This window comes from Ascaphus truei, chromosome 19, assembly GCF_040206685.1.
Source record: "Ascaphus truei isolate aAscTru1 chromosome 19, aAscTru1.hap1, whole genome shotgun sequence".
Lineage (NCBI taxonomy): Eukaryota > Metazoa > Chordata > Amphibia > Anura > Ascaphidae > Ascaphus > Ascaphus truei.
In genome coordinates, this window is record NC_134501.1 from 24457692 (window position 1) to 24483771 (window position 26080).

The 26080-nt window shown below is 41.8% G+C and overlaps 1 protein-coding gene and 1 long non-coding RNA gene across 3 annotated transcripts; both read right to left on the reverse strand.

Moving 5' to 3' along the window:
- Positions 1 to 12821: 12821 nt before the first annotated feature.
- Positions 12822 to 15627, reverse strand: LOC142470238 (uncharacterized). The gene is made up of 3 exons (XR_012789250.1): positions 15310 to 15627; positions 13067 to 13085; positions 12822 to 12915 (listed from the first exon to the last, which is right to left on the reverse strand). It is a non-coding gene; the product is annotated as an uncharacterized LOC142470238 (long non-coding RNA).
- Positions 15628 to 18854: 3227 nt separating this feature from the next.
- LOC142470068 (iroquois-class homeodomain protein irx-5-like) lies at positions 18855 to 23876 on the reverse strand. Of its 2 annotated transcripts, none has more exons than XM_075576982.1 (3): positions 23097 to 23318; positions 20655 to 21057; positions 18855 to 20260 (listed from the first exon to the last, which is right to left on the reverse strand). In XM_075576982.1, the coding sequence occupies exons 1-3, from the start codon at positions 23193 to 23195 to the stop codon at positions 19446 to 19448; spliced, it is 1317 nt and encodes a 438-aa protein (XP_075433097.1). In that variant the 5' UTR covers positions 23196 to 23318; the 3' UTR covers positions 18855 to 19445. The 2 variants fall into 2 exon arrangements, with proteins under 2 accessions (XP_075433097.1, XP_075433096.1); XM_075576981.1 differs by lacking the exon at positions 23097 to 23318 and adding an exon at positions 23366 to 23876 and having other exon boundaries at positions 18856 to 20260.
- Positions 23877 to 26080: the final 2204 nt, after the last annotated feature.

Here is a 26080-nt window from a genome sequence, read left to right on the forward strand (position 1 = left end):
CAGCATGGTGAAGCTCATTATCAGAGAGGTCCATTGTGATGGTACCTCTGTGACAAGGAGATATTGCTGGTCATATGGGTTTAAACTTGACCAAGGGCGCTCAACTTCAATCCTCAAGCGTTCCCCTACAGGTCAGGTTTTCAGGGCATTGCACAGGTGGCTCAATCAGAGGCTCAGCATTCGACTGAGCCCCCTGTGCTGAAGCAGGGACTGATTGAGCTACCTGTGCTGAAGCAGGGATATCCTGAAAACCCGACCTGTTGGGGAGGGAGTGAGCACTGTGGTTGGGCACCCCTGAACAAGATTATTTTGGACCACAGCAGGCATAAGGCCCAGAGAGAGAGGGGCAAAAAAAGATATACTATTCTGTGTTTGATGAGTAGCAAGGCAATAAATTCATTAATCATCATTTTATGCCTCATCAAACACTTTCCAAGTTCCTCCATGGGAGTTATACAAATTAGCCACTGAAAAGGCAGTAATTTTAGTTTAGCTAGGTAAATGCTTTTTGATTGCCTTCTTCAACAATGCCTCCCTTGACAAGCTAATAAATCAGTCCTTTCTGTCTCAGCAGTTCAGCAAGTGCCAACAATAAAGTGCTCATCGCTTTAAAACCCCGATTTCAGCCGCAGAAAGCCCCACAAAGACGGTCCGGAGATCAAAGTGCTTCCACTTGATTGCAGACCAAAGTTTTGTCTTCTTGGGTAATAATGGGAAGAGTGAAAGAACTTTTGAAAACAGCTATTAATGAGTAAAGAGAAGGAGGGGAAAAGAAGTCATTTTTAAACTCTTCCTCCCCCCCTCCAAAAAAAGCTAAAATCAAATCACTTTCAGGTTGAAGTGATCACAATGACCTCTATGTACCGAGGTCCCAAACTCAATCTCGTGCTCTTGGTATCTGTTAGAGGAGGAGAGAGTTACAATGTTACAATGGTTACGCAGCTGTATCTTGAAATATCTTCGGTGTTACCCATGTCGACAGCTGGGGGGTGGTTACATAAATCTAGAGGATGCTACTGTCAGGGAGAGCAGATTGCTAGAGAAAGAAGCAATATGGGCTGTATTTAATCTGAGACCAGTGGAATCCTTGGCTGGACCAGTGGAATCCGTGGCTGGACCAGTGGAATCCTTGGCTGGACCAGTGGAATCCGTGGCTGGACCAGTGGAATCCATGGCTGGGCCAGTGGAATCCTTGGCTGGACCTTAGGAATCCTTGGCTGGACCTTAGGAATCCTTGGCTGGACCTTAGGAATCCTTGGCTGGACCTTAGGAATCCATGGCTGGGCCAGTGGAATCCTTGGCTGGGCCAGTGGAATCCTTGGCTGGACCTTAGGAATCCTTGGCTGGACCTTAGGAATCCTTGGCTGGACCTTAGGAATCCTTGGCTGGACCTTAGGAATCCATGGCTGAACCAGTGGAATACTTGCCTGGACCAGTGAAATCCTTGGCTGGACCAGTGGAATCCATGTCTGGACCAGTGGAATCTGTGGCTGGACCAGTGGAATCCTTGGCTGGACCACTGGAATCCTTTGCTGGACCACTGGAATCCTTGGCTGGCCCAGTGACGTGGAGTGGAGGTCTCGCTGTGTTGGGTGGTTTTGCTAATAGGAGCTGGATGTTTTCTGACTTCTTATCTTAGCCCGTGGGCGGCCAACTCCAGTTCACAAGGGCCACCAACAGGTCAGCTCTTCAGGACATCCCTGCTTCAGTGCAGAGTGATATCCTGAACACCTGATCCGTTGGTGGCCCTTGAGGACTGGAGCTGGCTGCCCCGGTCTTAGCCCATTGCTGCTTTGACATGATCATCATCTCTCTCTCTCTTTTTTTTTTTTTTTTTAGTTGGCACTAAATCATTTTGCTAATAGGCCACCAGCAGCCACCAGGCACACGCTGGCACTCAGCCGCACAATTTGTTTCTGGAAGGCTTTTAGCAGGGGGGAAAAGAGCCGTGTTTGTACCAATAACCGTCTGTAGAGACGTGTAAAACACAAACAGAAATAAACAGCGGCAGGAAAGGAACAGGAGTGTTGGGGAATCCTTACAAACCACCAAATAGTGCATCCAAGTGCACAACAATCTATCTATAAATCTATCTATCTATACATATATATATATATATATATATATATACAGTATATATAGACAGATTGTTGTGCACTTGGACGCACTATATATATATATATATATATATATATATATATATATATATATATGTCAGTGCATCTGCCACAAATGTAAGATACTTGTCTGAATTTTAGTCTGAAATGACAGCTACAAAATGATCTCCTATATCCTGCAGTGCATAGTAGGCCTCTCTGGCGGTGTAAGGGTTACTGCACCCAACTTGTCCCTAACTCCTGCGATTGAGGCTTCACAGAATCACAGCCAGGCCCGCACATCAGATTGGGCGCGGAGCGTTGTGATATTTGGATGCAGGCTTAAAATGCCACGGTGCCACCGATGTAATGCCAACAGTGACCTTGGCGTGTGCCGTTTCACAGCAGAGAACTGGTGGGGTTTGATGCCCGCCCATGGCCTGAGGATCCTAGCTATTCTCCGGTGCTTAAACCCTGCACTGCTAATCGGCACGGAAGGGATTGTAGGATTGTAGGATTCCTTTCTCCCACCGTTCCATTGATGTCTTGATGCACTTACAGCAGGAGTGACCAAATCCAGTCCTCGAGAACCACCAACAGGTCAGGTTTTCAGGATATCCCAGCTTCGAAGACTGAGCCTCTGATTGAGCCACGGGTGCTGAAGCAGCAACTGATTGACCCAGCTGTGCTTAAGTAGGGACAGATTGCGCCCCCTGCGCTGATGTGATTGAGCCACCTGTGCTGAAGCAGGGATATCCTTAACACGTGACCTGTTGGTGGCTCTTGAGGACTGGAGTTGGCCACCTGACTTACACATCGGCCTTATTCCAGTCTCTGCATTGTAATGAGTGTAAAAGTTGGAAAGTGTCCCCAATTCGGCTCTATAACAACAAAAATACACAAGGAGGAGCTGAGACCTCCCTCCAAATGGCACTTCTATTAATGAGCATCAATAATCACTCTCCCCAAACACAGAGGATGTCTCAGCAATTTCCCCAGCAGTCTAGACCAGAGGTATTTTAAGTACAGTGTGTGTCTCCTTCATTAACTTTCCCCGCACACATCACTGCATGCCTCTGAAAATAACTTGGCAAACTGGGAGGCGTTTATCTCTTTTATCGTGGGACCTGATCCAATTAAATAAGTGCACATTTAAATCTGCATCCATCAGGCCCTGAGCCGGGAGAGGTTTCAGGTTTTGCTTTAAGCAAATAAAAGGCAATTTCTCTGCAACAAAAAAAAAAAGAGTCTGGACAAAGCACTGCAGATTACATTCAATGATTGGGGGGGTCTTTATCTGGGGGTCTCTGCACCCCGCAGTAAGCCTGGAGATTGCAGGAGTGACACCCATCACCAGGTGGCACATGGGTGAGTGGAAGGATTTCCAAGAACATACTACTGGAAATGAATAATGTCCCAGAGGGCAAGGGGTGGTGGGGAGGGGGGGGGGGGGTTGGGGGGAGGGACCAGTTTCTTTATGCTTCTTATTTCACCAGAGAGGGGTCCTCACCTCCCCAACCAAAACCGCAAGTTGATGCAGAAAGCTGCAAAGAAAGTCCCTCCTATGCTAACAGACACAATGCCTCTTTAAGAGTTCATTTAACAATCACAGTTACATTTGGAAGGTATTGGACAGGCTCATCACAGGTGGTGATGCTTTCTAGTGGACCAACATACCAGTCCGCTACTAATGTACAGCAGTACAAGATTTCCATGCCTGACGTTCTGTGTACAAGTGTCTGTGGAATAAAAAAATCCATCGAAAAGGAAGACTGTGAAAGGCATAGAGACGTAGACACTTCCCAGTGCTGGGGAAGCGTTCTGCTCCATTCAGATAATTGGAACTAAAATCTTCTCCAGTGCAGGGAAGCCGCTGCACAGCATGGAGCAGGGGTGGCCAACTCCAGTCCTCAAGGGCCACCAACAGGTCAGAGATTGCAGGATATCCCTGCTTCAGCACAGGTGGCTCAATCAGTGGCTCAGTCGAAGACTGACCCAGGAGGCCTTCCGATCTCATCTACGTCCCCCCCCCCCATCACCACTACATCTCGGCTACATCCCCCCTCCCATCACAGCTACATCCCCCCCATCTCATCTGTGTTCTCCCCCCTCGAAGACTGAGCCACTGATTGAGCCACCTGTGCTGAAGCAGGGATATCCCTAATACTTGGCCTATGTGTTGGCCCTTGAGGACCTGAGTTGGCCGCCCATGGCATAGACAATAGGCGCCATAGAGAGACAGAAGTGAATGGAAACCCATTAGAGAGAATGAGGAAGGGGCATTGGTGGGAGAGGGGGGAGGTACTTTGTGATATGGGAAACGGAATCTCGTTCCTCTGGGTCAGCTCCATAACACATGGCTGGGAAACACTACCCAGGAGTTATTAACCCTCTATGAGTAGCAGTAACCCCGCACACACTTACCTGGCACTTCAGTGGTTAGATTTCCTGTTGTCAGCTTACAGCAAAGTAAATAAGGAAGGATAAACTCAGAGATATTTGGTTATTTCATCAAAACAGCCGTTTCCCCCTAAAACCCCTTTATTTTACAGTTCTGACTAGAGTTGAGCGGCGGTATTTTCGAATCTGGATACTTGCCGGTGAAGAAAGCGTCAGTACTTACGTGGGTTCTAAATCCTCCGCGTCACGAAGCTGCAACATCATTCTCCGTGTCCCGGGGGAGATTAAAACAGCCATTTTGTTTCCCCAAGGCGCAGACACTGGTAACTTCACTGTTAGGCATCGGGGGGTCCGGGGAGCTAAACAAAGCCCGGCTCAGCTCTGCTCTCCAGGTTGTAAATAAAGGAGAGGTGTAAAAAAGAAAAAGAAAAATGAGCAAGGGGGAACGGATCCTTTCACTGAACCCCTCCTCTGGCAGTGATGGGGTTAAAAACGAATTACTTGCACGGGGTCCTCCTGATGAAGGACAGAGACCCCTAAAAATCACCCCATAATCACACAGCGGACTGAGCTTCAACTGAGCAAAGGATTCTGGGTAATGACATGCAAATGAGCACTTGCAGTGCGTCCCTTTTTGGGGGTGCAGCTGATGCTGCTTGTGTCACACAGCTTTTAAAGCAGCGGTCCCCTGAAATAGTTCCCCACACCCAGACTTTGCTTTAACCCTTTGAGTGCCACAGCCCCTCTAGCGAAACCTGCGGCGACCTTTAACCCGGACAAAGACAAGGAGTCCTGCATGTCTGTTTCCCTTCACATCGCGTCCGGCGCACCTTGGTAACGCTGAAAAGAAAGTGCACTGTGGGTATGACGTAACCTCTGGAGTGCCAGACCCCATCACATAGTGACTACGTCTTGGGGCATCCAGAGGGTTGAAGCCACGGCCGACTCTGCTCTGAATCTGTAAATGTAATTTAAAAAAAAAATGCCTACTTGCGCCCCCCCCCCCCTTTGCAGCTACTCCTGCTTGTTGCAGCTACGCCCCACCCCCCGTTGCAGCAACACACCCCCATCACAGATATGCCCCCCCATCGCAGATACGTTCTCCCCCCATCGCAGCTACGTTCTCCTCCATAACAGCTACGTTCTCCCCCATCACAGCTACGTTCTCCCCCATCGCAGCTACGTTCTCCTCCATAACAGCTACGTTCTCCCCCATCACAGCTACGTTCTCCCCCATCGCAGCTACGTTCTCCCCATCACAGCTACGTTCTCCCATCGCAGCTACGTTCTCCCCATCGCAGCTACGTTCTCCCCCCATCGCAGCTACGTTCTCCCCCATCACAGCTACGTTCTCCCCCATCGCAGCTACGTTCTCCCCATCACAGCTACGTTCTCCCATCGCAGCTACGTTCTCCCCATCGCAGCTACGTTCTCCCCCCATCGCAGCTACGTTCTCCCCCATCGCAGCTACGTTCTCCCCCCATCGCAGCTACGTTCTCCCTCGCAGCTATGTTCTCCCCATCGCAGCTATGTTCTCCTCCATCGCAGCTACGTTCTCCATCGCAGCTACGTTCTCCCCCATCACAGCTACATTCTCCATCGCAGCTACGTTCTCCCCCATCACAGCTATGTTCTCCCCACATCGCAGCTTCGTTCTCCCGCCCTCGCAGCTACGTTCTCCCCATCGCAGCTACGTTCTCCCCATCGCAGCTACGTTCTCCCCCCATCGCAGCTACGTTCTCCATCGCAGCTACGTTCTCCCCCATCACAGCTACGTTCTCCCCCATCGCAGCTACGTTCTCCCACCATCACAGCTACGTTCTCCCCCCATCGCAGCTACGTTCTCCCCCCATCACAGCTACGTTCTCCCCCCATCGCAGCTATGTTCTCCCCCATCACAGCTACGTTCTCCCCCATCACAGCTATGTTCTCCCCCATCACAGCTACGTTCTCCCCCCATCGCAGTTACGTTCTCCCCCATCGCAGCTACGTTCTCCCCATCACAGCTACATTCTCCCCCATCGCAGCTATGTTCTCCCCCCATCGCAGCTACGTTCTCCCCCATCACAGCTATGTTCTCCCCCCATCGCAGCTATGTTCTCCCCCAATCGCAGCTACATTCTCCTCCCATCGAAGCTACGTTATTCCCCATCGCAGTTACGTTCCCCCCATCGAAGCTACGTTCTCCCCCCATCGCAGCTACGTTCTCCTGCCCTCGCAGCTACATTCTCCCCCCATTGCATCGCAGCTACGTTCTCCCGCCCTCACAGCTACGTTCTTCCCCAATCGCAGCTACGTTCTCCCCCATCGCAGCTATGTTCTCCTCCATCACAGCTATGTTCTCCCCCATCGCAGCTACATTCTCCCCCATCGCAGCTACGTTCTTACCCCATCGCAGCTATGTTCTCCCCATCGCAGCTATGTTCTCCCCCCATCGAAGCTACGCTCTCCCCATCGCAGCTACGCTTGCCCCCCAGCTCAGCTACGTTCTCCCCCCTCGCAGTTATATTCTACCCCATCGCAGCTACGTTCTCCCCATCGCATCTACGTCCCCCCCATTGCAACTACGTACCCCATCACAGCTGTGTTCCACCATCATAGCTATGTCCCCCCATCATATATATGTCCCCCCATCATAACTATGTCCCTCCATCATATATATGTCCCCCCCATCATAGCTACGTCCCCCCATCATAGCTATGTCCCCCCATCATATATATGTCCCCCCATCACAGCTACATCCCCCCATCATAGCTACGTGACCCCCATAATAGCTATGTCCCCCTTATCATAGCTACATCCCCCCATCATAGCTACGTCCCCATCATAGCTACGTCCCCCCATCATAGCTACGTCCCCCCATCATAGCTACATCCCCCCATCATAGCTATGTGACCCCATCATAGCTACGTGACCCCCATGATAGCTATGTCCCCCTTATCATAGCTACATCCCCCAATCATAGCTACGTCCCCCATCATAGCTACGTCCCCCCATCATAGCTACGTCCCCCCATCATAGCTACATCCCCCCATCATAGCTATGTCACCCCATCATAGCTATGTCCCCCTTATCATAGCTACATCGCCCCATCATAGCTACGTCCCCCCATCATAACTACATCCCCCATCATAGCTATGTCCCCCCATGATAACTACGTCCCCCCATTACAGCTACGTCCCCCATCATAGTTATGTCCCCCAATCATAGGTATGACACCCCATCATAACTACGTCCCCCCATCATAAATATGTCCCCCCATCATTGCTACGTGACCCCCATCATAGCTATGTCCCCCTTATCATAGCTACATCGCCCCCATCATAGCTACATCACCCCCATCATAGCTACGTCCCCCCATAGCTACGTCCCCCCATCATAGCTACGTCCCCTCATCATAGCTACGTCCCCCCATCATAGCTACATCACCCCCATCATAGCTACGTCCCCCCATAGCTACGTCCCCCCATCATAGCTACGTCCCCCCATCATAGCTACGTCCCCCCATCATAGCTATGCCCCCCCATCATAACTACATCCCCCCATCATAGCTACGTCGCCCCATCATAGCTAAGGCCCCCCCCCATCATAACTACGTCCCCCCCCATCATAGCTATGTCCCCCCATCATCGCTATATCCCACCATCATAGATACGTTCCCCCTCCCCCCCAAGCGACAAGACTTTTTAATGTTTTGTCGTTTTCTAAAAAATAAAAAAAAATGGCCACCGCGGTCACCCAGAGAAAGCGGCAACGTCATCTCCAGGTGACATCACGCCGCCCTGCTGGGCCCCTGAGTGAGCCTGGAACCTGTGTCGGGGGGAGGGGTCACATATTTTTGCCAGGTGCCAGACTGAAAAAATACATATGCGCATCGAGGTCGCCTGGCGTTATATGTTTACAGGCACATCTATATATATATAAATTTGAAAATCTTGGTTGTGAGTCTCTGGAAACCATTTGATTGGTCCGTCGGTCCACCCGCCCTCCCACTGCTCTCATTGGCTGGTGTCTCGCCCCTCCTGGATTGCCCGCCCCCCCCACGGCTCTCATTGGCCGGTGCGCTCTAACCCAGGGGTCCCCAACCCCCGGCCACACTCGCCAGACACCCGCCGCCTCACACCCTAGCGGGACCCCCACCCACAGCCAGCACTCACTACCCAACTGCCACCCGTACTGAACACCCACCCGACGCCTCACACCCACTCACACCCTAGCGGGACACACACCTCACATTTTTACATCACTTATGCCACCAAAATATACATTGTACTGTGGTGTGTTTACAATAAACCATTTTATACAACATCGTATTACATTTTCTTCCATCTTTCTTTTCAACATTATTATCCAACCTTTCCACCAAATAGTCATCCTATAGTTACCCTATTTATAAATAATACTACCTATTACGCATTTACATCCCGGGCAACGCCGGGTATATCAGCTAGTCCTATATATTTTGTAAAGTTGTCTGTCTGTCGGCTCTGAATTTGGACACTTCTAAAGATAACGTAACCACATTGTGCATGATGGCTCCTGAGATCTAGGAGCAGGTTCTTGTCTATGTTTGGATACAATTGGACTCCATTTTTAATCAAGATGGCTGACCGAACCTTTCAAAACTGCACTTATTCTAACCAAACTAGGCAGGATAGTATTGTGAGTATATATATATAAAGTTCATGGTCTTTGACCCAGGGCTCTAAAAGACAGACACACAGGCTCTTTTATTACCATACCTATATAAACTTATAGCATATGGAAATATATTAATAATATACAGACAAGCATATACAGGCAGTCATCGGTTATCCAACGGAATCCGTTCTGGAAGTAGCGTTGGATAGTGAAACCGCTGTTAAGCGAGTCCCATGTTAATCAGTGGCGGTGAGTGTTGGATAACGCATTGTGGCGTCAAAAAATGTCCCATAGGGTGGCATTGTAAAGCGTTGGATATGCCATTCGTTGTAAAGTGAAACGTTGGATAGCGAGGACTACCTGTACAACGCAGGCAGATACACATATGTATTCAATTGAAAGATACTCTCAGTATCTCAGAATTTTTGGTTTTCTTAGAATTCCTGAGTAACGCTGGGTACTTTCCTATATTTGTATTTACAGTATATAGTATAGTATATAGTACAGTATATAGTACATGGGAAGCAAACATACAGCGCATTCGGCCTCTCTGTGCCATCAGTGTGACGCGTGTCACCGGCCGTTACACACACAAGTTACACAAACTAACTGTCACTTGTAATCAAAGCTCCCACAATTGTTACTCAGTGCCACAAACCTTCCACGTGCGTTACAAGTGATAGCATAGTGCAAGGGAGAAGCAGGGGGCATATATACATGTTTACGGGGTTAACAAAAACTCGCTTGTCCCAAAGAATAAGAAGTACTGTAACCATGTAAATAAAACAGAAACTGAATATTCTAACACTTCTTTTGTGTGTAACGATATATAAGGTTGCAGACCTGCCTAAGACATGCAGATGAGCATACAGTTGTAATTGCATTTGCATATATATATATATATATATATATATATATATATATATATATAATATATTTAATTATATATATAATATATATATATATTTAATTATATATATATATATATATATATATATATATATATATATATATATATATATATATATATATATATTTCTCATATCTCTCCTCCGGTACTCTGATAAAACAAGGTCTTGTCATATCAGGAATAAAAGGGCTGCAGAAGAGAGAGCCTCTTTCCGTCAGGAAAATGCATCTTATTAATAGGAGCTGTCTAGCTGGCCGCTCCGTGTCGGTAAAGAAGCTGTCTTTCTAATATCTTCTAATGAAGCCCGAGCTTCGCAGCTGTACGAAACGCCAGCGATTCCCCGGAGGACGCGCTGCGAGTTGGGGAACGGGGGAACGGGATATTTATTTTTGATACGTTTGTTTGAGCAAACATTTGATGAAATGTGAGCCCGCTGGCGCATTAGGGAAATTGCACAGAGCGCGGGGAAGATTGCGTGACTCTTCCCTCCGCCAGTCCACCAGGCCGGCATCAATATTTCAAGTGGCGCTGCCACTTAGCCAGGTATATCGGAATGTGGGGGAAGTGAAAGCGCTCGCCACCGCGACGCCTTCCCTGCCTGCTGTTTTACAACTTCACTGTATTTCTATTGCATGAAATAATGCATGGATACTGGCAATCGTAGGGTTAACGAGAGCTGCTAGAGGTCAATGATATGGGGTGGGAGTGTGTGTATGTGTGCGTCACCGGAAAGGGTATGATGGAGTATTTTGTGATAATCTGGATTTGCATCTGATTCCCATTCTGTGCTTAAAAGCGGGGTTAAACGCGAGCATTAGCTTATAAGGGTTCCATGTAAAAGGTGATTTCAGGCAAAAGGCGACACGGTGTGCTCATTTGCTCATTTGCATGTCATTTCCCAGAATCCCTTGCTGCAGTGGAAGCACTGTATGCTGGGGATAATGGTGAAAGACAGGGTTGCAGACCTGCCTAAGACATGTGAATGTGCTCACAAGTGATCTTTGTATTTGCTATATGCAATACGGTGGAGGTTTCTTGTTGCCTTTTTCACCCACCATAACTTCGTATGCGTATGTGCATGTGCATGTCAGACGGTATTTATCACCACTTACATTGGCATACATGTGTTATTAAGTGAAGGCCTGTGTGAGTGCCACTCTTTCCCGCTGCTGTTCCAAACATATCCTTTTTGTTGTTGCATGACTGTGCTGAACTATTAGAGGCCACAAGTTTCCTAACATGCTCCCTGTATTTTGCAGAGGTACACGGTACAGGAATGCAGATCTCCAAACACCCCCCCCCCCCACCCGTCACCCCCAGCTCCTGCTGTACCCTCAATGTTCTGCACAATATTCAGTCACCGTGACTCTGTCAGGCACCGAGAGAGCCAGGCGCAGCTGCTCTGAATTTTTAGCACCCATAATTAATTAAGAGTTTCATTCCTGGGATTTGATGATTTAATAAGTGAGCCTCTTATTCCCAAAGTGATTTTACTGAATATATATTATTTTTCCACTTACCCTTCCTTATAGATTGTAAGCTTATTGGGGCAGGTCCCGCCTTACCTACTGTAACAGTGTATGTTAATGTTTGATTATTTTATTGTTCTCTTCCTCCAATCCTATGGTACAGCGCTGCGGAATATGTTATAAAGAAATAATAATATATATAGCCTTCTATCCAATTCTTCTGGTCCCAAGGCAGGCGAGATTAAGGCCTTTTCTCCTCTTCTTCTCTGGGACAGACAGCAAATATGCCACCCGATTGTATCAGAAACACAAAGCCTAAATTAAAAAACGCCACTTGTTTTACAAATACGCCTAAGTCACCCTATTGATGTATTTGTGCCAGGTCCCCCCTCCCCACTCTTAAGAAAGCAGAGAGGGGGCCGTGGAATTAACATATTGCTCATTTGGAAAAACAGACGGTTTCTTTTTTTGGGAACACTTGTTCCTCTGCCGGGGCCCAGATGTCCTTACTAATAACCCAAGCAGGTCATAGAGAAAAGAGAACAGAGAAAGTGGGGGCAGTGGAGAAGAAAAGGCTACAGAACAGGCTGGTTTTGGAGGTTGATTTAAGTGGCTTATTTAGTCCACAATAAATCTGACTTCTGAATCTGAGCAAGAAGAATAATTAACAAAGCAGGTCTTCTGTCAACAGAAATGGAGCATGAATAAAAAAAAAAAGCGTTGATGAACCCAACAGCACTGTATTAATCTACACCAACTTTGGTTGTCATTGTGCAAAGTGGAGACTGCGGGTTCCCATGTGAACCTAAGTACTAATCTAACACCCCCAGAAAAGCTCAAACTGAATAAGTTGCATGTCTTATACTCATAGATTGACGGAAAGTATCTTATTTAAACTTTTTATACTCTTCTCTGGTGACCTGTAAATCTGCGCGTTTCTTTCTGATGGACAGAGGGCAAAATGTGTTTGCCACACACAAAAAAAAAGTAAAAAATGAAATAATTGAATATTGAATAAAAACTAAAAGGGAAATCTTCTTGTCAGCTAGTCTGGTCTCTAATTATCTACTACCACACTCCCATGTAAAGTATTGTTTTTTTTGTTTTTTTTTTTAAGGCAGTTGCTCCTAGGATGAAGGCAAACTAATAACAGTGACCTGTTTAATAACTTAAATGGAACTGACACATATGTCATTTCAATTATTTATTGTTGTACTTCTGTACGGTTAACAAAAGCTTTAGATGGTTTTTACCATCTTTATCCAATGTCTTTTGGTGATAAGACTGTTTGTCAATCCTTTAAACCAGAGACAATTTGTTGTCATTGTTTAGTAATTATGAAGCCATCATTAGCCTGACAGGGTAACAGAGGTAGCTGACACGCTTGAATTAAGCAGACCTAAAAATAAAAAAAAATAAAAAAAGTGTATTCTTTTTTTGTAACAGGATGCAGATAAAATACAACCCTTACTTAAAGGGGAATTTATTTTATTAAAAGAAACTAATTACACTAAATTGTTAAAACCAAACAAAAAAAAAACATGTTTTACCTGCTACATGGGATTGCACCTGGAAGGGAAAAAGAGACATTGTTTAATTGTAACAAAAAGCAATTAAAACTGTAAAAAGTAACGTGTTGGGGGCAGAGAAACAGCTACATTACAAATACATGCGTTGTAACAAGCTTTCTTGCTCTGGTTCTTTGGAAATGATCAAAGTAAAGATGAAATGCTGATACCGTTTAAATTAATTTCATTTAGGAATTGGATGCAGATATTACTATTTTATAGCAGGACTAAATATACACAGTATATTTGTAGAGACAGCAAAGAGGTCTGCACTAAATAAAATATATTTGTATGTGATTATTATTTGTATTAACAATAATTGATGTTTTGATGTCAGCACCAAAACAATATAAATAATGACATACATGATGGATATTAACAATATTAAGGTAACTTGTTTCTTGTTTGGCAGAAGAAGTTGTTTTGAATGTCAGCTTCAAAGTGACACTTTCTGCTCTTGTTAGAAATGTATACAGGTTTCGGCTAGGATTATTTAATCAAAGTCAATCCCCATTCTGTAGTTATTCCAAGTCTTTCGTGATGAGGTTTTCAATACTGTGTCACAAGAATTAGAACTATAGATGGATTCTGCAAAGCTGAGTGTAACCAAAGTGGGGACAGGGAAGAAGGGGCCCTTATTATACGTTCTTATAAAGAAGGCTGCTTTCATTAATATGAGTCTGGCAACATTGAAACAGCATGAAGCTTCGAGGCTTTTCAGATGGGAATTCATCTAATTATTATGAATAACAGTGTGTCCAGCCTGTAGCATTCAAATAAATAAGCTTAACAAACCCTTCAACCACTCACAATAGATATATAGTTTGTCACAATCTGGTTATAGTTCTAAAAAAAACCTTCAACTGTTCAAAAATGTCAAATATATATATATATATATATATATATATATATATATATATATATATATATCCCAAGTTCCTATCCATTTCCATCGACATAACCATTAAGATGATCAATTCCATTTGATTTTAATAACTCCAGAACAATGACAGATAGATTCATCGTGTATCCAAGATATCTTCTTGATTTAGAGATATCTTCTTTGAGGAACAGAGAGGAAGGAGATTTTAGAATTGGGAACTCAACACAATGGTGATGATTACAATGGTGGCACCCACACCCAAGGGGACCCTTTCATACCCTTTATTCTCCCTCATTAAATAATACTGCTGTTACTTGGAACTTCTCTCTATACAAGTTGTCCGGAGAAGATCTTTCAACAGTCTTCTGTTGACCGAAATGTCAAGGGCAGAGGTCAATGGAGTGAGTTCTATAGGTGCACACGTAAAGTGGAGCCTTTATTCCAGGGGGGGGGGGGGGGGGGGAGGGATATTCTTCCTGAAAGATTTTCATCTGGGCCAACAATTCCACATAGACAAAGCTTGTAGATCATTTAATTAAAGAGACCCCCCCCCCCCCCCTCCATAGATCATGTATGTGGAATTGCAGAAAAGCGAATATTGCCTAAAGACTCTGTCCACCTGAAACTCAGACTTCTAACTAACCAGTTTATATTATCCCAGATTGGCTTCGTTTCAAATGTTTGCTTAAACCCACACAACTAATTTTTAGTAGCTTTCATTTCCATCCGACTATATACATATATATTAATATATTCATGTAATGTTGCTGGTATTTATTTTCTCTTGTTTGTACTTTTCTTCGTTTTTCTTCTAAAAAAAAATATGTAATGATACGGTGGTTGGTATATTTAAAGTTAAATGAAACACTTTTAAGAAACGTATCATTTTGAGCCAACGTTTACATTTTTGGAGTTGCATCCTTGTTGCAGAATTTGTATACACTGCAAAAAGATATATATATATATATATATATATATATATATATATATATATATATATATATATATATATATATATATATATATATATATATATATATATATATACTGTGTAAATATATATATTCTTCTAATATTACAAATTCAACTGTCTAACTCGTCTCTAGTTATTAAAAGCATAATAAAACAGTAACCTACAGGCTAATTTCGGATTAAAAATAATTATAGAAGCTTTTTTAGCTGCAGTAATAAAATAACCCAGATTAGAACATTTTAATTCCAATTAAATCCTGTGCTATTATTTGAAAGTAACCAATTCAGTGCTGATTCATCTTTCAACTTAATAATAATTGTTAACCAATAAATAAAAATACACTGAAGGAAAGTGCAATATTATAAATACCTCACTGATGCAGTTTCCTCACACGTCATTTTAAATGTATCATTAAAATATATTTGCAAGGAAGCAACCACAGTGCAGAATACATGTTTCACAGTCTACAAAGTGTTCTCAGCAGCAGAAATCAAATATCATCAGCGTCCCCAAAGAATATAGAAGAAGAAAAAAATGCTAAAGTCCTGATGGTTTAATCTCCTGAACATTAATGGTTTATTGCAACTCCAAAGGATAAATGTTTTACCCCTACTTGACTTTTCACCTTGTCTCCCACGCTTGGATTCATTACAAAAACCTCCTCTAGGATTAACAGTAACGTTGTTTCACAACTTTCTCCTGAATTCCAGCTCCCATTAGATACATTCATGTCCCAAATCTGGCTTCATTTATTTACAGTTGGTTTTCAATCAGAAGCAGCAAAAAAGATTTAGGAAAAAAGAAAACACCCCCTTGTACTTTCAATCTGGAAATGTATCATTGTATTGAATTTATTTCTCTAGTGCCACTTATATTCTTCATGCTGTTTCACCAGACTGGAACATTCGACAAATGCCACCTTAATATTTTAATAACTTCTTCCCTTGATCACCTCCTTTTTTTTTAAATGTGTTATATATATATATATATATATATATATATATATATATATATATATATATATATATATATTCATCTTTATTAAATGGTTAAATATAGTTTTTTTTTGTTTTTTTACCGCATAATGTTATACTCTCTTATAAATACTTTCTACCTTACGCAGAAAAGTTTAGGTGAAACATTTATTTGAAAGTAGTCGTGTCAGGGATCTAATTTTCTTCTCCATAATTTAAATTATACATACAATTAAAAAAAGTCGTCGTCCCCTATATTTGAGCTCAGCTAGTATTTGATATAACTGAGTGGTTGATCCAATTATATATGTCTGTGTTTTTTTTACCTACTCACTGTCAAAATAAGTCTCTACAAATCAAGATATTGATGGGGTTAAAGCCTTCTAGAAAAGCAACCCGAACTAGAGAACCCATACAGAAAACAATCAAATCGGGTTTTTATAATAATTTGTCAGCTGTGCCTATTCACATCAAATATACACGCCCGGGATTATATATTGTACAAATGCATGGGATAGGTTTTAATGTAAAATCATTTCCTCCTTCAATAAAACAAGCAATAATCCTATTAAAATAATATACCATCCCTACAAATATTCAGGGCTTTTCGGTCTTCAAACTAGATTAATTCGCGGCCGAAAATATCCAGTTGAATTATTATTAATAGTATTATTTGCAGATGAAAAAAAAAGGATCAGATTATAATCCCATTATTGTGCGCATATTTGTCGCTACAGAGTTGAATATATCAGATTTATTGGTTGATCATACTAAAAAGTCTGGGATGAAATGCACATGGGAGTTATGTAAGAATTATTCATACATACTGTGTTAATAATACTACAACACGATTATTTGCACACACAAAAAATAATTTTTGGTTTGTGCCCCCAAAAATAATATTAATTAAACTTCTGGGATTTGCAGCTAAGAGGCAAAAAAAATGTGTGATATTTTATACAAAGAATACTTGTAATAAATGTGCATGTGTCAGCTCTGTAATGGTAGAATACGTTATGCAACAAGTATTTCTTCCTTGAGCAAATGTGAATTTATAAACAATTAGTTTAGTTACTATATAAGCTTAGAAATTCAGACACTGTTTACCAACACGTACTAAAGTCATTTTGTTATCATCTTGCTAAAACATCCGGATGGTTGGATTCCTTTCCAGGCAAAAAAAAAAGCTGTGTTATTTTCACAAGTGACTAAATAACTTCTCAGGTCCAAGTGTCGGAGTGCATTTCATTAATAGTTAATTTTGACCAGTTTAAGCATTGAGCCCACACTGACAAAACCCCAGTGTCGCCTTCCACAGAAATGTACTAATTTTCATAAAATGCTGCACAAGGTTTTACTCTTAAAACGTTGCTGTAGTTAACATAATTTCTCGGGTACTGATTAAGAAAAGAAAAAAGTTTGTTGTTTAATGGTCAAAAAGTGTCAGGTTTAAGCTTTAACTATAACACGTCAATTAAGGATCTGTACATAAGTATTTTGCATTTTAAGGCCAAGCATGTGTAAATACAAATTAAATAGTCCGTATAAAGGAGCTACAATTTTGTGGGATTTTAAATGACTATAACTATCTCTCTCTCTCAATCTATCATCTATCCATTAAATATATTTTAATATTACATATGTTCAAATATACACACAATATATGTTTAAGATGCATACACAGTTATATTTGTATACTCCCTTAGCCAGCAAATGTATTTTAACAAAGGGTAATTATTTAATAAGGAAAACAAATCAGCTGAGACTAGAACAGATAAAAACAGTGCTGGGTTACAGGTTTGGGGAATGAAGCTGGGGGAATCTCATTACTGATTTGTTTAATTCCTGTTTATTTTAATTTATTCTTTGTTTTTGTTGTCCCCTGCCTGTGTCTTGATTTGCATTTTGGGAAGGGGTTTTAATTCATGTCTTGCAGATAAGGTTCTCAGTTTCCCACCAATTCAAAAAAAATAAATGTTCAGGCTCAGAAATGGGGAGCAAGTGTGACACCTACCTGTGAAAGTGTGCAACAACAACCTGCCTGGAACTACCCTTGGTGATCATGGATTTACACACTTCCCACTGCAAGAACTGTGCTTCACATACACACCACTTATATTCCACCACCCCCTCCTCCCTAAAAAAAAAATCCAGACAGAAACCTGAGCATCTGAGAGGAGCTAAATACTTGTAGGGTTCAGTATTCCAAGTGCATTAGGTTTTTCCTGGAGCCAGCATCATACTGTAGACTCAGAGATGGCATATATGGCATAAAATCGAATTCATTAGCAAAGGTCACCGTGTGATTGCTTTGCATATAGCAGAACACTGGATTAAATTAATTAGGTTAACCCCTTCAGAGCCAGTGAGGCCCAGCAAATCTTCAGCATATGGTGTACTGCATGCAAGAGATGAAGGGCTCCCCTTCATGTAATACATTTCAAAATAGTTTAAATTACTAACTATATATATCTAAATATATATATACTGTACACTTATACTTTAATTACTAGCTATGTGTGTATGTTACTACTAAATATGTGTGTGTGTGTGTGTGTGTGTGTGTGTGTGTGTGTGTGTGTGTGTGTGTGTGTGTGTGTGTGTGTGTGTGTGTGTGTGTGTGTGTGTGTGTGTGTGTGATTATGTGTGTGATTATGTGTGTATATATATATATATATATATAAAATCTTTATTTTTTTTTAAAAGTATCCTACATATTTTCCAACTAGATCTCAACTACAGTTGGATTACGATTCTCTCATGTGTTTGGTAATGATACCACATCAATGCCTTTAATGACTTGTTTGTTTTTAATTTGCTATACCAACAAAATGCTGATTTTTCTGTTTGCAGAAAATAACGACAGTAGCCAGTTTGAACAACTGTGGCTTTGTAATTCTGTCTTCAAGAGAAAACTACTTGTCCTGCTGAGAATAAAACAAAAAGTAATACTGTTTTTTTTTTCTTCTGTTAAAATCTCTTTTTAATTAAATATTTACAATATACAAAGGCGACCTCAGTTTTGGGGTCTAAGGATAGTCTGTTTCCTTTTCATTAAAGCTCACAGAAACAAAATCAAGAGACGTATAAAAAATTAAATTAAACTTGTATTTTTGACTATGAAACAGCTCGAGAACAAAAAAAAAACCAATGAAATGGCCAGTAATTCATATTACTAAATAACAGCCCGAATCAGTGTACAAGTGTCCTGATTTCATAATTTACTTCAAAGATATTGATGATCCATTTAAATACAAAATTGCTACATTAAATATACAGAAACCTATCCATACAAATCTTGCTTTTCCTTGCAGTTGGGTAAGACATCTGTATTTGAGCAGTGTACATTTCTCTTGGGTCAGGACAGACACTATAATTACAACAACAAAAAAAACTTTTGCATTTACTTTTTTTTTTGTTTTTAATTTGCTTTTCTTGATGGTGAATGAATAAACCGCCCAGGCATTTTAATTGCAATAAATTAAAGAGAGAGAAAAAAAATTGTCCAATGCTGGTAGAAGGAGGCCAAAATTAAATGTTGGACATACCTTTCTTCATTTCATAGGGAGAGTCTTTGTTAAGGTCTACCTGGCTTCTCGCTTTACTTCCTTTAGCCAATGCTTCTGCTCTGTTTAGGGCAGTCTGGTGTAATCCATTGAAATGTGGGGTGTTGTTGGATGCTGGGGTTGTGTTGCTTCCATGGTGGCTGTGTAGGTGCCCAAAAGTGCCATAGTTCGTGTAACCCGGGTAAAAAGGGGTGGTGTAGTAAATGGGACGGGACAAGATAGAGCTGTTGGGGAAATGACACTGGGTAGATGGAGATCTGGATGGGGGAGAGGTGTTGCCAACCATGTTTTGCGCCTGAGCTGACCCTGGTCCTGGAGGAACCTCGTTGTTCTCTTTGCCCTTGTCCGAAGATGTGGCTATCTCTGCCAGGGACCACAGTTTGGGCTTAGAGGTGGAGGCTGGAGGGGAGTGGATGACCGAGGTGGCATTGCTGGTGGCAGTGCCATGCTGGATTGGGGTGCTCCTGTGGACCAGATCGATGGGGTGAGGTTGGTGGTGTTGGTGGTGATGGAGTTGTTGGACTGGCTGCTGCTGCTGGTGGTGGTGGTGGTGATGAAGATGATGATGGTGTGGAGTTTGCTCTTCTGGTTCCTGCTGGGTCTGCGCTGCTTGGCACAAGGGTGGAGAAACGGGAGCGACGCCTTTAGAGAGAAGGTCACTTCTGTCGTCCAGCTCATTCAATTCGGAGTCACTCCTGATAGGGTCCAAGTCCTTTTCCTGCATGGTCTCACCTTCCAACCGGTCAGACTCAGCAACGCTGGGACTCCGTTTCTGATCCGCTGCAAATAAGAACCGAAGACCCAGAAGTTTAGTGGGCATTTCAAATTGCTCCCCCACAAAGAATTAACCATATAAGTGCAGGTTGGCATCTGCAACGCACCAACCCACTGAGACAGGACTCCAGATCAGACTTACGATCGATTTAAAGGTCCCACATTACTGTCACATACCAGAAAATACCATGGCACCTTTTTAGACCCGTGTATAGCGCAATAGTGCAACATCAGATGTATATAGTGCGTTTGGGTTTTTTAACCCCTTGAGTGACAGATATTGGCTCTTAAGGGGTTAAATAATTGTGCTTGTCCTCATATCTCTAGATCTAACTGATCTCAGATCCCATATAAGCCCCCCCCCCCCCGCCCTCTCCCTCCCACCCCCAACACAACCAACCTGCATCCCCCTCCGGGTCCCCCTTGTCTTCCAGTTTCTGGGGTTCCTCGTCGTCGTTTTTCTCCAGGTCGATATTCTCCTCTTCCTCTTCATCCTCACTCCTGTTCCTCGGGGTCCAGGTCATCTTATTCTCTTTCTTCAGCCTCCTCCGGGCGTTGGCAAACCAGGTGGACACTTGGGTGAGGGTCATTTTGGTGATGATGGCCAGCATGATCTTCTCGCCCTTGGTGGGGTAGGGGTTCTTCCTGTGCTCGTTGAGCCAGGCCTTCAGAGTGGCGGTGGCATCTCTCGTGGCATTTTTCCTGTAGGCTGGGTCACCATAAGGGTAAGAACCCAAAGGGGAAGCGTATGGATGGTACCCCAAGGAACCTGCCATGCCAGAGCTGTGGTCATATGGTGAGCCCTGCATGGGACACAGGAGAGGTATACTGTAAGTCTCACATACAGTATGATGAACGTAATAACCTCAATGACAAACTCATCCTAATAACATTTACTGCACCTTTCCAATCCAATCACTGCACACACTTTAAGGGACATCCATTATTTATGTTGTATTGTATACGGTATAAATATCTTCCCTCGCCTTTGGTTAAACGTATTATGTATATGTATATATATATATTAACAGCGTGAAGGGATTGGGGCACACACTTAACTGGTAAATGAGGAGAGGGTGCTGCTATCAGAATACCTAAAAGTTACTGTAAAAAAATATTAAAGATGCACCAAATATTTGCAATTTTTTTTGTTGTGCCCATCCCTTTGTTTTATGAATATATATATATATATATATATATATATATATATATATATATATATATATATATATATATATATTTGATAATTGTTCATTTAATGATATATATATATATATCTGCAGACAACTGCACAATTGAGTATTGTAAATATCTTTATATAGGTTAATATATTTACATATAAAGAAATGGTTATACGTGTATATTGACATTAGCTCTCTCTCTCTCTCTCTCTCTCTCTCTCTATCTATATACACACACACACACACACACACACACACACACACACACACACACACACACACACACACACACATTTATTTTTTTTGCTTATGTCTAATTCTGATTTAGCTATGGATATATCTGGCCTAAACGTTTCATACACACTAATTGATGGATATTCATTTTTACACAACTATTTTGGTAAATTGATTGTGTCTAAAATGAAATGTATTTGTTTGGGGGACACCAAATGATAATATGCATTTCTTCTCAGTAAAGTCTCCGTTTGTCTGGGAGCATTGGGCCAAGTCAATGGGAGGATTGTGCTTCTGCCCTTTAATTTCACAGAACAACCACACCTAGGAATGTAGTTAAAGACAAGTGAACCAACAAAACTATAAATTAAAAAGTTCACAAAGATCTAATTAAATCGGCAGTCACTTCTAGTTTTTATACTGCTAATTAAATCAGCTCAGAACTAATAAATCTCATAGAAAACATTTATATTTTCCACTCCACAAACAAGAAATACAAATATATATATATATATATATATATATATATATATATATATATATATATATATATATATATACAAATATATATATATATATATATATATATATATATATATATATATATATATATGTGTGTTATATGCATTATATATGATATGAATTAGCATTATATAAATTAAGTGACGCTATCCTGCACAGTTAACATAAAAAACATAATGCAGCTTATTTTGATTGCTATAAAAAAAGGATATATTTCATGCTACTTTCCTGCTGGGATTTCATTGGTATATAAGGTTATAATCTCTTGTATTTTCTGTCAGTCTGAATTGCAGATCTGAAGCAAAACAGATTCAAAAGCTCAGAGCTCAGTGGCTTTAAAGATCACATTTCGATTTGGGATTTTTTTAGGGTTTTTTTTTTTTGCCCGATGGAGGAATCTCCCTTTAATTGAAAACATACTTCTTCTATTTTCATATAACGCTTTAACTCCTTCAGTGCTGGGGAAAAAGCAGTAACGCGTTACTCTCCTAATGCCCAGATACTCACTGACCAATACAGCATAATGTACAGTGCCCTAAATAACTGAACATCCTTTAACTAGCCAATTAAAGAACAACACAATGAAGGGAGAAGATTCCTCATTTGGGGTTCTTTTGTCTCTTTGAACTTTTTAAAGTAATATCTAAGAATTGAACCAAACGTCTCCAGATTATAAGGGGTCGACTCAGCCTCAGTGCTGTAAATTTTCTTTGGCTGTAGGTTTGGGTCAAATCCATTCTGCGGGGACATGTCTATTAGGATTTATTCCCCATACATATATAGGTGAATTCCCTGTTTGGGAGAACCTAATAATGTCTTCTGAGATCTTGCATTTTCAGCCCCTATACATTTGGGGTACAGTTTTTTTTTTTTTGGGGGGGGGGGGGGGTGCTGTCTTAACCTACCATATTTGTGTTTGCAAATCTTCCCTTCTGTTGTGTGCAGGTTTTTAAATCCAGATAGAAAAGTTCCCTCATGTTCCTTCCCTTATAAGTGGAATACATAGCAATCTGGATGTTGTTTGTTTTGGGGAGTTCCTAAAGCAGGACTGTCAGAGCTTGTCCCTTGAGCCACCTGATCACCTCCCCTAGTGTCAGTCCTCTGAAGATAACCCATATACTACTAGCACAGCATAGTGTTATTAGGGTTGGGGAGTGATAATTACACTGCTTACCACATAGGAAGTGAAAGCAGCTGCTGGATCCGCGCTATACTGGAGGTGAGAGTTGAACCCTGCAGAAGGGGCTGAGAAAGCAGTAGATCCGGCATAAGGTGAAAAGGCAGATCCAGAAGAAGACCTCCCAAGCTCATCAGTCCTTGGTCCAGAGATGACACTGGTGCTGTAAGCAGGGCAGGAGTAGAGAGCCAAAGAAGCAGATGGTTGGTACAAGTAACTCTGAGGATAGGACATGGCCAGACACATGCATATACTCTTATCTTTGGAGACACACACACTGCAAGAAAAAAGGGGGTACCCACTCCTCTTGGGGGGGGGGGGGGGGGTTGTCTGCAGAAGGTCAAAGAAGGAACAACACGAGTTGCAGTTGTGGTCTCTGAGCTGGAGAGCAGTCTTAATTCTTGCTGTCTGATCTCTCTCTCTCTTTCTCTCTCTCTGTTCTTGATTCCTTTCTCCCTTGCAAGATTTTTTTCTGTTGCTTTGCTTGTGGACTGGGAGGGAGGGGAAAGGGTGGGTGGGTGGGTGGGTTTGGTGTAGACTTTAGCTTGGGAAGAAGAAGAAGAAAAAAAAGGTCCTGCCAAGATGCTAAGTTGGAAATTGAGGATTCTGACGCCTCATGCTCCTCCTTCAGGGAGTTGTCAGTGGGGAGGAATGGAAGGAGGTTGGTAGGGGCTGCCCAATTATCAGAAAGCTTTCCTCCTTTCTTTAACTCCTCTCTCTTCCCAGGCAAATCCTGCCCCTTGATGGCAATCACACACAATGCAAGCCCTATATAAGAGGAGCTCCAACTTAATGCAGCCCTAGCACTCCTCATACACTGTCACCCTTCTCTGCCTCCTACTCACCCTCTGCAAGGACATGGAGCCAAATCACTGGGAACATTAAATATTATAGGGGGGACCCCACAATTACTCCTTGCCTTACAGCTCCCTCTCCACTGCATGTATACAGTATACAGAGGGTGCATATATACTTGCCACTAGTCTTTATTATAGGTCTAAGTGACACAATAAGACACAGTGTTGCTTGGCTGTGGTACTGCAGCTGCAGGAAAAGTAAGAAAACATCATGAATGATGATTTCTACTATATACACATATATGGATTTCATCTTATTTTTTACACTCATCACACACACACACACACACACACACACACACACACACACACACACACACACACACACACACACACACACACACACACACACACACACACACACACACACACACACACACACACACACACACACACACACACACACACACACACCCCTGAAGGCTGAAGAGACTAAACACAGTACACGACAAACAGCTTAGAATAATGTACTTTATTTCCAAACCACTGTACATTTATATTTTGCTTTGGTGGATCTGTACATAATCCACGGGCTGTGATTTTGGAGCTGTGTGAAAATCCACCCGTGCTCCCCCTGCTCCCAGGGATATGATTAGAGGGAGGGGGGGAGCTGGGTTTTACAGTGAGATTTAGCTGTGGATCTTGGAGAATAAATCAGGTATTTTTCACTTCTCTGTAAAACTCATAAAAGGGTTGGAGAGAAAGCAGATTAAAACCATATGAAGTATAGAAAATCCCCACAGATCAGAGGATGTAATCTCTTATGATTCCACTGGATATATTTCCCAACAGCAATATATATATATATATATATATATATATATATATATATATATATATATTGCTGTTGGGAAATATATCCAGTATTTATATACTTACTTATCTATCTATCTATCTATCTATCTATCTATCTATCTATCTATCTATCTATCTATCTATCTATCTATCTATCTATCTATCTAGTTACCAGATATACCTTTTTGGAATTTAACCATCTGTGTGCTGTCTCTCCTTTACTGGACCTCCATCTGGTAACTACAGTTATTATTATTTTATATGGGATAAGCATCAGGACTTACTGGAGTATGTGTTTGTGCCAACTACTGTTATATATATATATATATATATATATATATATATATATATATATATATATATATATATATATATATATATGTGTGTGTGTTTGTTCATTACAAAACCAGTTAGTTTAACTCTATGCAGAACGGAATAAATTGCATTGCTATTGAACCATTTACAAAATGCCAAATTCTATTACCTTTGATATAACAACATATGTATTGATTAATTCTAAATTAATTAACTTTTAATTGCAAAATCAATATGCGACCATTTGAATTGCTCTTGCGTTCCTTTTTAGTATTATACCGATAAATATTTTTCTCACTGTAATTACTTTGAATGGATCCAAGTTGAACAATATAGAGAAGCCCAGAGTGACCCTTGGATTTTGCAGCTCAGGATTCTCTCAGTATGAATGTGGATGGGGTTAAATGTATCTGATCATTCTTGTTTAATGTTAATAACTATTTTGAACAGTAATTCTGTCTCCTGTTAAGAAATGGCATTGCATTTTATATGAACGTATTACTATATTAATGGATTACAATGTCAGAGACTGTAAGTATGTCTGTGTGCTGGGATCTGCAGCTGATGTCTGTATATTTACAGGATTTTTAGCATCACTTTGGAGAGATATTCCCTTGGGGGAAAGAGTTTTAGTTTGAAAGTTGACAGTTCAGCTGGGGATTCGTTTATTACTCAATTTATTGATTCAATTATCAAGTTTTTACTAATTAATTGTGGGTATTTAGATCATTTTCTCCTTTATGAC